Genomic DNA, 13,703 nt, shown 5'->3' on the forward strand with positions numbered 1-13,703 from the left:
TTGTATTTATAATTAACCTATGTACTTTTGCCTAGAAAATCCCATGGACGGAGGAGCCTGGTAGGCTGCAGTCTCTGGGGTCGCTAAGAGCCGGAGAGGACTGGGCGACTTCACTTTCACTTTTCACTTTCCTGCAATGGGGAAGGAAATGGCAACCCACTCCAGTGTTCTTGCCTGGAGAATCCCAGGGATGGAGGAGCCTGGTGGGCTGCTGTCAATGGGGTCGCATAGAGTCGGACACGACTGAAGCGACTTGGCAGAAGCAGCAGCAGCAGCAGCATGTACTTTTTAAAGGCTCCTCCTTTTTACATGAAGGCTTTAGGCAGATAGGCAAGGAAAAAGATTTTCAATGGAATTCCACGGTGCACACACTTGATGGTTCCAGCTGCTAAGTACTGCCTAATACACAGTCACTATAGTTAGGGAAAAATGGAGTGACTCACCTGAGCATCAGCAAGCTGTACAGCAGGAAAACCTTGGTTGGCTTCTTCTACACCTGCCACATCATCCTGACTAGTGCTATGCTGAGAATGTGTCCCATCCAAAGTATTCTGGTCACTAGACAAGACAGTGTTGAAATCTGAGGCTGAGGGTATTGTAGGAAGATTGGGTGCAACACCTAAAAGAGTAAGTATTCAAAAATAAATTCTAAATTCTTGGGAAACGAAAAGAACATAAAGGGATACAGCAAAGTAAACTTACGAAGCTTGTATTATAATTGTATTACCAGACCATTTAAATTGAGAAGGCAAAAAACCACATTTTCAGGTTATTTTACAGACCCTAATAAAAAGTGAATTAATTTTAATATTCTGTATTTTCAGAATAATATCACTCATCTTCATACATGAAGTATGTATTAGAGCCAGTCAGTCCAAAATATAAAACTATAGGGCTGTAAGAACTTTGAAAAGCATTTGATATCCCATTAGCTTTGCACAGAGGAACGAGATTATAGATAGGAGCACGGTTACATGGCAAAAACCACAAGTGTCACAGAATCCCCACATCTAATTTTCTTCCTATTATTTCTCAAGGTAAAACAAAAATAAAATGGCACTACTTCTTTCTTCTGTACTCTGTTATCTGTTAACTTGTCAGGCAAAGGATCTGTGATACAGACGAAATGTTCCTTTCAGCTCTCCTGAAATTTAAACTCTGTAGTAGTAAGATTAGCTGCAGGAAAGTGCTGAGAGCTGGTGGAAGAACCAGCCTTCTATCTCCTTCAATCAAGGGCCAATACTAGAAATTAGCACATGTCTGCACGTCTAGAGTCAGAATTAGAATTGGTTGCAGATTCAAACGTGGTCCACACAATGGCCAAAAAATAAAATGTACTGAGTAGTCATTTATCAGTCACTTTTCATAATTTCATATTTTTGTCTGAATAGAATTTAAAAGTGATCCAAACAGATGTTACACAGATTAATTTCAGCTGCCCAAAGTAACTAGGAACAAAGGCTACTTCACATATTCTTTTAAAAAATATATACACACTTTCACAATAAAATAATACATACATATAGGAAATTTGGAAAAATAAGAGAAAAATAGAAAACAATAAGAAAGGACTGACTCCATTTATGTTATTGGAAATAGCCAACAGTATTTCTTTGTGAATTCTCTGCCTATTTTCCTGCTACTTATAAAGTGAAGTGAAGTCGCTCAGTCGTACCCGACTCTTTGCGACCTCATGGACTGTAGCCTACCAGGCTCCTCCATCCATGGGATTTTTCCAGGCAAGAATACCGGAGTGGGGTGCCATTTCCTTCTCCAGGGGAACTTCCCGACCCAGGGATCGAACCTGGGTCTCCCGCATTGTAGGCAGACGCTTTACCGTCTGAGCCACAAGGGAAGATAAAAACCCCTTTAAAATGAATAAATTTTCCTTATTTGTTTCCCTCCTTGAGGGCAAGAAGCTTCCTTTATTGCTTTTAGTACTTCTTTAGATTTAATTAAATATTTAAGTAACTATAAAGAGTATGTACTGCTGTTCTTAGTTGCTCTATTATGTTCGAGTCTTTGCGACCCCATGGACTGTAGCCCATCAGGCTCCTCTCTCCTTGGGGATTCTCCAAGGCAAGAATACTGGAGTGGGTTGTCATGCCCTCCTCCAATGGATCTTCCCAACCCAGGGATTGAACACAGGTCTCCTGCATTGGAGGTGGGTTTTTTACCTTTTAAGCCACCAGAGAAAAATGTTTGTTATTACTCTGCAGAGGACTCTGGATAAGCTGAAAGTATTTTCTGTATTGTAGGTACATGATATAGTCATTATACTTTGCATATTTTCATTTATCTCCTTTTGGTACTTTGAAAATTAAACCAGACACATTAAATGGAAATTTTAAACTTTTTAAATTATATATCTCACATTTGACATATTTTCCTTTCCACAAGAACACTGAGCTACTGCTTATGACTCTCTCAATTGCAATATTATCAAAGGTAAATGGGACGATTGCAACTACACGGTAAACTTAAACCTCTGAGATATTTTTAATCATCCTTTGAAAAATAGGATTTACTATAACTTTACATGCACCCCTTAGACAGTTAAGTAAAATAACATAATAGCTCAATACCTGTTGGGAGACTATTGTGTCCTGATTTTGTGACAGGGGACTCCTGTACCACACTTCCTCGGTTACCCACAGCATTTGACATCCAGTTATAGAAACTCACAGATGATGGCTCAGATAACAAGGGGTGTTCAGATAACATATCAGAGGCCATTGTGTTTCCTGAAAATAAAGTTTTACTGAGTATAGCATTACTTCTGTACTAAGGAGCAGAAAATGTGATTTATGTAATCATTTTTAAAAACTCAGGTTAAATTATCTTCCTTTTGCATATGTCTTTAAAACTCACTACATACTCTTGGCATTTGGATATTAAGGCATTAATAAATAATTTACTGAGACTATAATGAGAATATTCACTCTTGGCTGGTCTAGACAGCATTACACACCATGCCTAGGTTGAGAGTAGCAGCAAATGCTACTATTTAAAAATGCAAACTAAGAGACATCAACAAATTAAACAGAAGAGTTTCCCAAAAAAACATTCTCAAAGATAAGTTGTCATACAAAAGACTAGGTATGCATCCAAAATATATATCTGAATAAACATAAGTCCCATTTTTTTTGTTTTGTTTAAATCTCCCACAGAAGTAAACTGATAATTGTCAGAACTAAGGATATACCTGTTCTTGTCAGGGAGCTACTTTTCACTGCTGTACTACTTCTCTGAGGGGTCCCTTCCAGAAGGTTGTGCAAGCTTGGAAAACTTCCAGTCAGGTAGCTGAGTAGGCTTTCCTTCCTTGGACTCTCCTTAACCGGTACTCCTGCACGTCCCACATGCACCGGAGAATCTGTGGCAGTGTCACCACTGGTATAGCTCAGAGAATGGTACGGATGAATGCCCTACAGAGGGAACAACATGCGGCTCTTTCTTATGCACATAAAAAAGACTACGGATAACCACAATGACTCACTGTTTTTATTACTATATTATTCACATTAATACAACAGTGTCTAAACAGTTTGTGTCTACTAGAATTGCAGTGAATCTCAAATGTATGTATTAATGTTTTAAAACTCTACAGTACAATGCAAAGGACAGCATTTAGTATCATTCACTTAATTTTAACAATGATTAACCTCCCTTTGCGGAGAAGGCAATGGCACCCCACTCCAGTACTAGTCTGGAAAATCCCATGGATGGAGGAGCCTGGTGGGCTGCAGTCCATGGGGTCGCTAAGAGTTGGACACGACTGAGCAACTTCACTTTCACTTTTCACTTTCATGCATTGGAGAAGGAAATGGCAACCCACTCCAGTGTTCTTGCCTGGAGAATCCCAGGGACGGGGGAGCCTGGTGGGCTGCCGTCTATGGCACAGAGGTCGCACAGAGTCAGACACGACTGAAGCGACTTAGCAGCAGCAACCTCCCTTTGGGAGCTTCCCTGGTAGCTCAGTGGTAAAGAATCTGCCTGCAGTGCAGGAGACACAAGAGATAGGGGCTAGATTCCTAGGTCGGCAAGATCCCCTGGAATAGGAAATGGCAACCTGCTCCAGTTTCCTTGCCTGGAAAATTCCATGGACAGAGAAGTCCAGCGGGCTACAGTCCATGTGTCACAGTCAGTCAGACAAAACTGAGCACACTCATAGCTACAACTCCCTTTAAAATCTGAAGTGGGAGTCTAGTGTCAAGACCCAAAATTCTTCATACTATACCACCCTTCTTAATATTCTGATAATAAATCTCTGTGCTAAGACCTGATTCTCTGTAAAGCTCTAATATGCAAAAAAGAATTTTCAGCAATTCTCTGAAGAAAATTAAAAAAAATCAAAAGTTACACAATTGACCAATCTCTATCTGATCTGTCACATTTAAGACTGGAATTCCAGATCAGTTTAAAACAGTACAAAGAAAGACCATGCAGACAGAAATATCCTAATGAGTGGAGATCTGAAACAAAGTACTTTTAAATTTCAATTCTTTGGATTTTCATAATCCATAAACAAAGGAATGTTCAAAAAATTTCTGAGAATAGCATTAATAGTAATATGATCAGAGCCTTTGGAAAGATCATAAACTAGGAATAATTCTAGGGCACATGTGTATACCTATGGCTGATTCAAATTATATATGGCAGAAACCAACACAACATTGTAAAGCAATGATCTTCCAATTAAAAATAAATAATTTTTTTAAAAGAAAAGGAGTAATTCTAAGACAGATTAAGGGGTTGATAATTTAAAGTGTCCCAGGCTTGTAACTGTATAGCAGAAACAGAATAAGCCTTATAGCCCAAACTTTAAAAAATGTATAACAAACTGTCATTAAATGTTTTCATTATAAGAACAATGCTTACACAGAATAAAACTTTCAAAAGCACAAAGACTAGCCAACAAAAAGCATCTCCTGAACTCCAGTCTACTAGATCCTTTGCCCCAAAGTCCTCTTAACTATTTCTTATCTATCCTTCTATAAATAATTTGCCTATATAAGCACATATACATATTTATCCTTTTTAACACAGAGATATATATATTGTCCTATACCTTATTTTTACTTGAATCAATGTGCTTTGGTGATCATTCCATGTCCATTTAGAGATCTACTCTATCTTTTTGAAGTCTTCATAATATGCATCCATATGAAGGTACATTATTTATTAGTTCTCAAGTTATTTGTTGATTCCATTATTTTCCTATCATAAACAGTGTTGTAAAGAACATTCTTGGACATATGTCTTTGAGCATTCGGGTTAAAAGGCATTATGTTTAAAATTTTACAATTAAAAATTGACAAATTGCTCTTCAAAGAGGTTATGCCAATTTACACTCCCACCCAGTGCTAGTATGAATGAAAATGTCTCTTTTCTTATATGTTCAACAACATACACTATTTAACTTTATTAACTATTTAATTTTATTAACTATTTAAACTCTATATTGATCATGCACTACCAGTAAGACTTCTCATTAAAACTAATAATTATAAGCTGATCAACATTTAAAAAATTTTTTCCACTTTATTTTTTTAATTGAAGGATATTTATTCCCATTACAGAATTTTGTGGTTTTTTGTCATACATCAACAAAAATCAGCCATAGGTACACCCTTATTCAACACTGTTTTTTACTGAATACGTGTGCATGTGTGCGTTAGTCACTCAGTCGTGTCCGACTCTTTGCAATCCCACGGATTATAGCCTGCCAGGCTTCTCTGTCCATGGAGTTCTCCAGGCAAGGCTACTGGAGTGGATTGCCATTCCCTTCTCCATAGGAACTTCCCAATGCAGGGTCAAACCCTGGAGTCCTGCTTCGCAGACATATTCTTTACTGTTTGAGCTACAGGGAAGTCCTTTTATTGAATACAGCAGTCAATAAATTGAAAAGACAGCCCTAAGGCTTGGTAATTAAAGGAGCCCTCGTTCAATATTAATTACTGATTGTTAATATAATTTTCTTTGAAATGTGTAAACTATAAGTTTACACTTATAAGTGCTATTTGGATATTTAGGGTGAATACCTAATATTTACATTTGAGATAACAAAAGCTTAGGTTTTCTCTGTAAATTGAAATAACTCTAACAAAGACAGCAACAATGTACCTTTATTTTTAATGCAGAGTCACTATGCGTATGAGTCTTAGAAAGCTTCCTCATTATCTCAGCTCCAGTTACAGGTCCAGAGCTACCAGGTGGAGGCCGGTTGGCTGTTCCCTCCAGTAGCATTGTGTGTTCACTGACTGTGGCTGAAACGTACAAAAGAATAAGTGGGCTATAGATTATCATATAGTCTTGAAACACCTTGAAACACTCCAATGTTCCTGGTGGTATAGCAAAACTCAATTCTTTGTATTTCTTGAAAATTAAGGATTCTGCTATAATATTTATTCTTCTTTCTTTTATTCTTTCAACCCCAATCGTTTCACTCAATCTCAAGAAAGGAACAAACAGCTTCTAATCTTTCACATATTTCTCCCAAATGGCATAGAGATTAAAAACCAATTCAACTATATACTGAAGAAAGTACAAAATGTTCACAAATTAACCTAGGTATCTGCACACAATTAGAAAGAATATTTCTGCACTATTTTTTTCAATTTTTGGTTAGACTTGAAATTTTTCAAAATAACAAAAATCCAGCCTATTACTCATAACATACTTAGTTGTTAAATATGAAATTTAAAAGAAATTTTTTTAAAGCTTGGTAAAGTAATATATATCAATGTTCTGAAAGCTCTAATTTTAAGATTACTGTCCTTTTCCATGGTACTTTTAATATTTTTTCAAAATATTGTAAGATAAATTTCCATTGAATATTATATATCATGATAAAAATAAAAATTACTCTTTGAAAAAGCATTAAAGTATGCAAGTATTTCTGAAATGCATTATCTACTGCCTCTGTCCTGCAGTCATAGTAATAATGACAGAATTATAGGCTGAATGCATATCTTTAAACATTACACAAATTCAGAATCAAACCACCAGGTAAAATCCAAATCTACAAAAGACTGGCATAGGGAGTTTGATAAACAGAAATACAAATTTCAAAAAATTCATGTGTTTCACTCAAAACAGTCTAGTTATACAAAGATGTCTCTTAATTGTACTAGCCAGATTAGGAGAATTCCTCTGTATTTCTATTGCATTTCACAAAATTAAACTTCAAAGTGAAGTGTGCATAAAGATTCCAACATCATCACCATTTATTTGGACCAACACAAATCAGACTTGTATAATTAAGCCATGATATTTTCAAATTTGGGACAAAGCGTATTAAAATATCAAAAGTATTAGGTTCCAAGTACATAATAGCCAACCAAAATATTTACAGAATCACCTGCATCAAATTCAAATTCTGCTCCATCAGCACTGGTATCACTTTGAAGACCACCTCCATTGTCCAGCCCAAGCCCATCTTCATGTTCATGGTCCACAGCTGACTGAGGTTTCAGGGACTGAGCAGGTCGATGTAAACTAACTCCTTTAAAGGCTGGTGTTACTACAATAAACTTCATCCACTGCCTTGCCAGTGCAACCAAACCTTTCTTTAAAGTTACCAGAGCGGGAAGGCCATCACTCTGTGACAACAATGACATGGTAAGGAGTCATCTTAGTGTAACAATAATAATTACTATTTAGTGTTCTATATGCATTTATTCATTTAAATCTCATAACTCCCATTCAGAGATGAGGAAACGAGAATTTATATGTTGAGTCATTTGTCCAGGTTTACCCAATGGAGTCACTATTTCAAACTGATGACAGAACTCACTCTCTAAACACAAAGTTGCATCTTTCCATAATAAACAACACAGCATGTGTGCATGTGTGCTAAGTCACTTCAGTCGTGTCTGACTCTGTGCAACGCTATGGACTGTACCAGGTAAATAAGAGGTTAAACATGGGGTATAAAAGTGGGATTCCCTGTAAGAAGCATTCAATGCACTTCACCTGTTTTGATCAACTGAAGAATTAAATGTATTTTGTGCCCCCTGGAATATTCATTAAGCAAAGAGGAAACAAAAATATTTCCTCCAAAAATTAGATTACTACCTCTATTTTTACAAATTATTATAGTTAAATGGTAGACAAAGGATTCATAACTGTTTTGAAACAATATATTATCAGTAACAATTACAACATTTAGAATATATTTTATTCCACATAGTGATAATTTTAAGAAAGAAAACTTGCCTGTTGTAGATTTAGCCTAAAGGAGAAAATACCCAACTCCTCTCCTTCCCCTTCCCTACAATTCCTTGTGTTAGGAGTAATGGTTCTGACTGAAGACAGCCACTTACTAGATGGCAGGAATCATTCATTTACTTTCTGAGGAATATCAGGTTCCTTAGCCTTCCCTTTCATTCCTAGACTCAAGGAAGGAGGGTCTCTTGTATTTCTTCCTCTTAAATGGAAACCATATCCTGGCAGAGCATCCATCCATGCGAAATTCCTGCCATTCTTTCTGTTCTAATTTCTCTGCCTATGCCTAGATGGGCAAGTTAACCTTGGACTGTGGCCTCCCAGTCTTCAGTTCACAGAGTGGTAGTAGAAGGCACTATACTAACCTAAGGTCTGAGTACCTTTATGAAATCCATAATTTACTCCAGATTCTTTCATTAGAGGTTATCAGGAGCATGACTGGCCATCAACAGTACTGATACATTGATTATTACTTTAGCTGAAGATTCTTATGTATTCTCTGTTGATCAGAAGCTTGGAGTGGAGCGGGAGGTCCTCAAGCTCTAAGCTCTTAACCACGATTTGTTACACCTTCCACAGTGCTTTTCTAGGGCAGAGATATATTGGATCTCTTCATATAGTTATATATTCCCCCCTCAATTATTAACTAGTCCTTATTAAACATTTATGTGAAATATGACTAATGACTACTCGTTTCCTTGCAATTCTTTATACCTTGTCCTCTAAGATGGTCTTTCCTGGTTCTCCTCCTTTCCCTCCTCAGCACTTTGTGTACCTCTATGCACTCTCTCCACGCCCCTTTCATTTCAGTATTTATCAAGGATCCATCCCTGACCAGTTTCTCACTCAACATATTCTTAGAAGACTCATCCATGTTCACTGCTTCTAATACTTCTAATACTGGCAACACCTAAACCATTAATCTGAGCCCAATCTTGTCTATAAGCCTGGATTTCTAACCAAATTTCTCCTTTGGACTTTCCATACTCATCTCAAACCTTGTGTGTCAGTGGCTAACCAACAGAATAGAGGCTTTTTTAAAACTAACGTATGATTCCAGTAACTCACCATTGTAGCATCATCAATGATGGAGTAATTTGCCTGGTGAAGGTAGTGATGTAATATATTGCACAGCAAACATGAAGGATTTTCTTGGAGAAAACGGGCAACTTTTGTAAGTCTGTTATATTTACTTCTTAAGGGAAAATGTACACTTTTATTCTGAGAAAAGCAAAACAACAGATTTATAAGGATATAGCAAAGATACAATAAACAAAAAAAATTAAAAACTTGCAGGTCTGATATTTTCCAACAACAATAAATAATAAGGGAGTATTTCCAATAATAAACTTTGTATGACACTTTGCATTGTTGAAAGACATACCTCTAATGCTTCTGTCATTATGCATCCCATAACAGCACAAATTCTCAAGGTCCCCTCAGTTTCTAATTTGTTTAAAGATGACTTGAGTTGATCAATGGGAACAAGCCATGCACCAACAGCTGGAGTTGCAGTGCTTAAAAGGTTCAGCTGCCTTTTAAAATGAAAAAATATATATATAAACAAATGTTTTTTAAGAGTATTTCAAATACTCTCCCATACATATTGTACTCTGTGGCTATTTCATTTAGGCAACATTACTTTTCCTTCTGACCAGCAGAGAGATTCTGAATATATAAGTAGGAAATGCAAAGGATGATAGAATTAGAAAGAAAAATACAAAAGTCTGTTAGAGGTGAAAAAAGTAAAAAGCTCATGACAGGGTGACATGTAAAATTAAAATAAAACTTTAGAAAAGAAAAAGGGTTAAATAAGCTGAGAATAATGTCTACAGAAAGTATGAAGTAAGAAAGATGGGAAAGAAGTAGCAACCCTAATACTAGATATATTAGAAAAACAATGCAAAAAGATACATGACACAGAATTTATGTAATTTAAAATTAAATAAAAAAATCAGGGGAATCAAGGGATAGTAATCTATTTTAAAAATTTCTTACCTAGAAAATGCATGTGCAGGAGATCTCACATTGGTTGGAGCTGCAAAACTAAACCAAATTTCCTTGATGGTCAACTTCATGCTACATGAATCTGGAGGTGGAGGCATTAGAGGTAGATCTTTTTTCAAATCATCAGATTCAACTCCTTCATCCTATATAAAATAGAGTACCAAAAGTTATTAATGTATAGTCCCTTAAAACCACTAGCACAGAGTGTTTTAAGCACAAAACTTTTCCATCAAAACAAGTTCTATAGATAACAGTGTGAAATAAAACAGGTTTATTAGCTTTGCAGCTCCCACCAATGTGAGATCTCCTGCATATGCATTTTCTAGGTAAGAACTGTAGCCTGCATTGGAGGCAGCCTCCTTACCATCTGAGCCACCAGGGAAATCCATGGAATTAGGATTAACTGCCTTTAGGGGATTCACTGGTGGCTCAGTGGTTAAGAATCCACCTGCCAATGCAGGATACCCGAGTTTGATCCCGGGGTTGGGAATATCCCCTGGAGAAGCAAATGGCAACACTCCAGAATTCCTGCTTGGGAAGTCCCATGGACAGAGGAGCCTGGTGGGCTACAGTCCATGGGGTTGCAAAGAGTCAGGTATCAATGAGCGACTGAGCACACACAGCACAGAGGTCATCCAACTATTACATCAGAGGACAAGTGACAGCATTAAGGTCTTCTGCTTCTTACTGCAATCTATTTTCCATTCTATTTTAAGGGGAAATTTCAAACTTCCAAATAAAGTGCCATGAGAAATACTATTACAGTCTATGTTCAAATAAGTAACACTTTCCACAATAGAAAATTCTTAGTTATATGCTAATCTGAACCTGTATTGAAAAAAATAGGCATAATACTTTTTCTTTTTTTTTTTTAATTTTATTTTATTTTTAAACTTTACATAATTTTATTAGTTTTGCCAAATATCAAAATGAATCTGCCACAGGCATAATATTTTTTCAACGTGTAATCACCACTCTTCAGAATGCAGGGAGGGAAAAAGCATATTATTAAAGAAAAAAAGTCCACTTCTTGTTATATCTGTTTACAGGTCTCTAATTCACTTTTAGATATTATTGGTCAAAATAAAGAAAAGGTCGGCATTTGCTTGTGGGATGATTAAGGAATAGAGAGTATCCACAAAACAGCTGTGAATCCTAAATGTTATAAAAAAAAATATGAGTCATAGATTATAGCAATTTTAAAGTCAGCAGGCACTAAACAGAAGTCTACATTCCCTTATCTGCAATTCCAACATCCAGAACATTCTGAAAATCTAAATCTGTTTTGTAAATGTGGCATCAAAATCTGATATGAATGTGTGAGAGACTATCCTATTTGGTATTTTTATTAATGTCATGCTGCAAAAATAGTCAATATTTCAAGATGCAACGTTAATGTTATCTAAGATTTCACACACGCCATATTATCTTCTTTTTAATTTATATATATATATGTATATATATATATATTTTTTTTTTTTTATGGAAGTATTGGACTTCCCTGGTGGCTCAAACAGTAAAGCGTCTGTCTACAATGCAGGAGACCTGGGTTCGAGCCCTGGGTTGGGAAGCTCCCCTGGAGAAGGAAATGGCAATACACTCCAGTACTATTGCCTGGAAAATCCCAGGGACAGAGGAGCCTGGTAGGCTACAGTCCATGGGGTCACAAAGAGTCGGACACAACTGAGCGATTTCACTTTCTTTCTTTCTTTCTTTTCATAGATGTACAATATTATATGTTACAGGTATACAACATAGTGACACGATTTTTAAGGGTTATACCTCATTTAGGTGCTTCTCACATGGCACAGTGGTAAAGAACTCACCCACCCATGCAGGAGACCCAAGAAATGCAGGTTCAATCCCTGGGTCAGGGAAGATCTCCTGGAGAAGGAAATGGCAACCCACTCCAGTATTCTTGCCTGGGAAATCCCACAGACAGAGGAGCTAATGGGCTACAGTCCATGTGGTCACAAGAATCAGACATGACCGAGTGACTGAATACTATATTCTATTTATAGTCATCATAAAATATTGGTTTATTCCCTGTGATGTGTAATATATTCTTGTAGCTTATTTTATACTAATAGTCTGCACTTCTTAATTAGGTGTATGTGGAATCTAAAAAAATACAACAAACTAGTAAATATAACAAAAAAGAAGCAGGCTCATAGATATAGAGAACAAAATATAGGGCTATGGCATATGATCTTTCTTTTAAAGAAAAAAAATCTGAATTCTCAAATACATTTGGGTTTCAGACAAGGGCTGTGAGCCAGGCAACTGAGAATATACAAATATACAGAAAACAGTCTAGAGGAATCTGAACTTTAAATAAAGGGAAAGGGCCTTGTAAATAAGCAAGTAATTAAAACAACATGTGAAACAAAGTAATAATAAATTTGGATTTACACTGACTGAATTTTTGGTGCCTATGGCACATCTCAATGATGATATCTAAAAGGTTATGGATATAATTCTGAAGATCAGGTGAAAGCTTTGTTTTACGCTTTGTCGTGTGTCTGACTCTGCAACACCATGGACTGAAAGCCATGGCTCCTCTCTCCATGGGATTCTCTAGGCAAGAATACTAGAGTGGGTGGCCATTCCATTATCCAGGGGATCTTCCTAACCCAGGGACTGAACCTGCATCTCCTGTGTCTCCTGCACTGGCAGGTGAGTTCTTTACCACTGCACCACCTGAGAAGCACCTATATAGCACTGGAATATAACTTTTAAAAATTATGTCACTATTTGTATATCCAGGGATTGAACCTAGGTCTCCTGCATTGCAGGCAGATTCTTTACTATCTGAGCCACCAGGGAAGCCTACACTATATTCTTCTACTTCTCTGTATATTCATTCTATTAATTTATGAGAGTTTGATATTGAAACTCTAACTAAAAAAGAATTTATCTACTTAAAAAAATAATTATAATATATAGTGGAACCATATGCACCCTTGTTCTGTATTTCCCAAGTTTCCTGTAATTGTGTTATCATACTTTCATAATTGAGAAAAATAAAAAAAATTAAAATTAAAAAAACCTATTTACTATGCATCGAATCAAAATAAACATTTCAAAAATAAATTTCCAGAGACCTAGAGTTCAGAAGTGATTGTACCAAGGTATACTGGATGACTAAGACATATTTCCTAGTTAAAAGGTAGTTTCTTCTTCAATTGGTCTAATCTTCAAATGAGCAGAAGTGTGTGTGTGTCTAAGAACAACGTTTACCAAGTTCTTACTATGCTTTAGACACCAAGCTAAGTCTTTCTTATGACCTGCCTCCTTCAATCATCATAACTCTAGAATGTTAATATCATGACAATACTCATTTCAGAAACACACAAGATGCTAAAAAAAAAAAAAAAAATGTGCCCAAGATCAGCAATCAGGTAGTAGTACAAGTATTCAGTAGTCTATAGAATTTTGAACATTTTCATTATTGCTATTACTATATTCAT

At 36.3% G+C, this 13,703-nt stretch overlaps 1 protein-coding gene across 3 annotated transcripts in view; it reads right to left on the reverse strand.

Moving 5' to 3' along the window:
• BLTP1 (bridge-like lipid transfer protein family member 1) overlaps window positions 1-13,703 on the reverse strand; it is a 207,168-nt gene that overhangs the window by 82,765 nt on the left and 110,700 nt on the right. For all 3 annotated transcript variants that reach the window (XM_055550342.1, XM_055550341.1, XM_055550340.1), the window contains exons 38-45: window positions 10,225-10,376; window positions 9,611-9,761; window positions 9,295-9,447; window positions 7,361-7,601; window positions 6,124-6,266; window positions 3,206-3,425; window positions 2,586-2,744; window positions 444-619 (exon numbers count right to left, since the gene is read on the reverse strand). In XM_055550342.1, the coding sequence (XP_055406317.1) occupies window positions 444-619; window positions 2,586-2,744; window positions 3,206-3,425; window positions 6,124-6,266; window positions 7,361-7,601; window positions 9,295-9,447; window positions 9,611-9,761; window positions 10,225-10,376 (1,395 nt within the window). The remainder of the gene's footprint in view (window positions 1-443; window positions 620-2,585; window positions 2,745-3,205; window positions 3,426-6,123; window positions 6,267-7,360; window positions 7,602-9,294; window positions 9,448-9,610; window positions 9,762-10,224; window positions 10,377-13,703) is intronic.

This window comes from Bubalus kerabau, chromosome 16, assembly GCF_029407905.1.
Source record: "Bubalus kerabau isolate K-KA32 ecotype Philippines breed swamp buffalo chromosome 16, PCC_UOA_SB_1v2, whole genome shotgun sequence".
Lineage (NCBI taxonomy): Eukaryota > Metazoa > Chordata > Mammalia > Artiodactyla > Bovidae > Bubalus > Bubalus kerabau.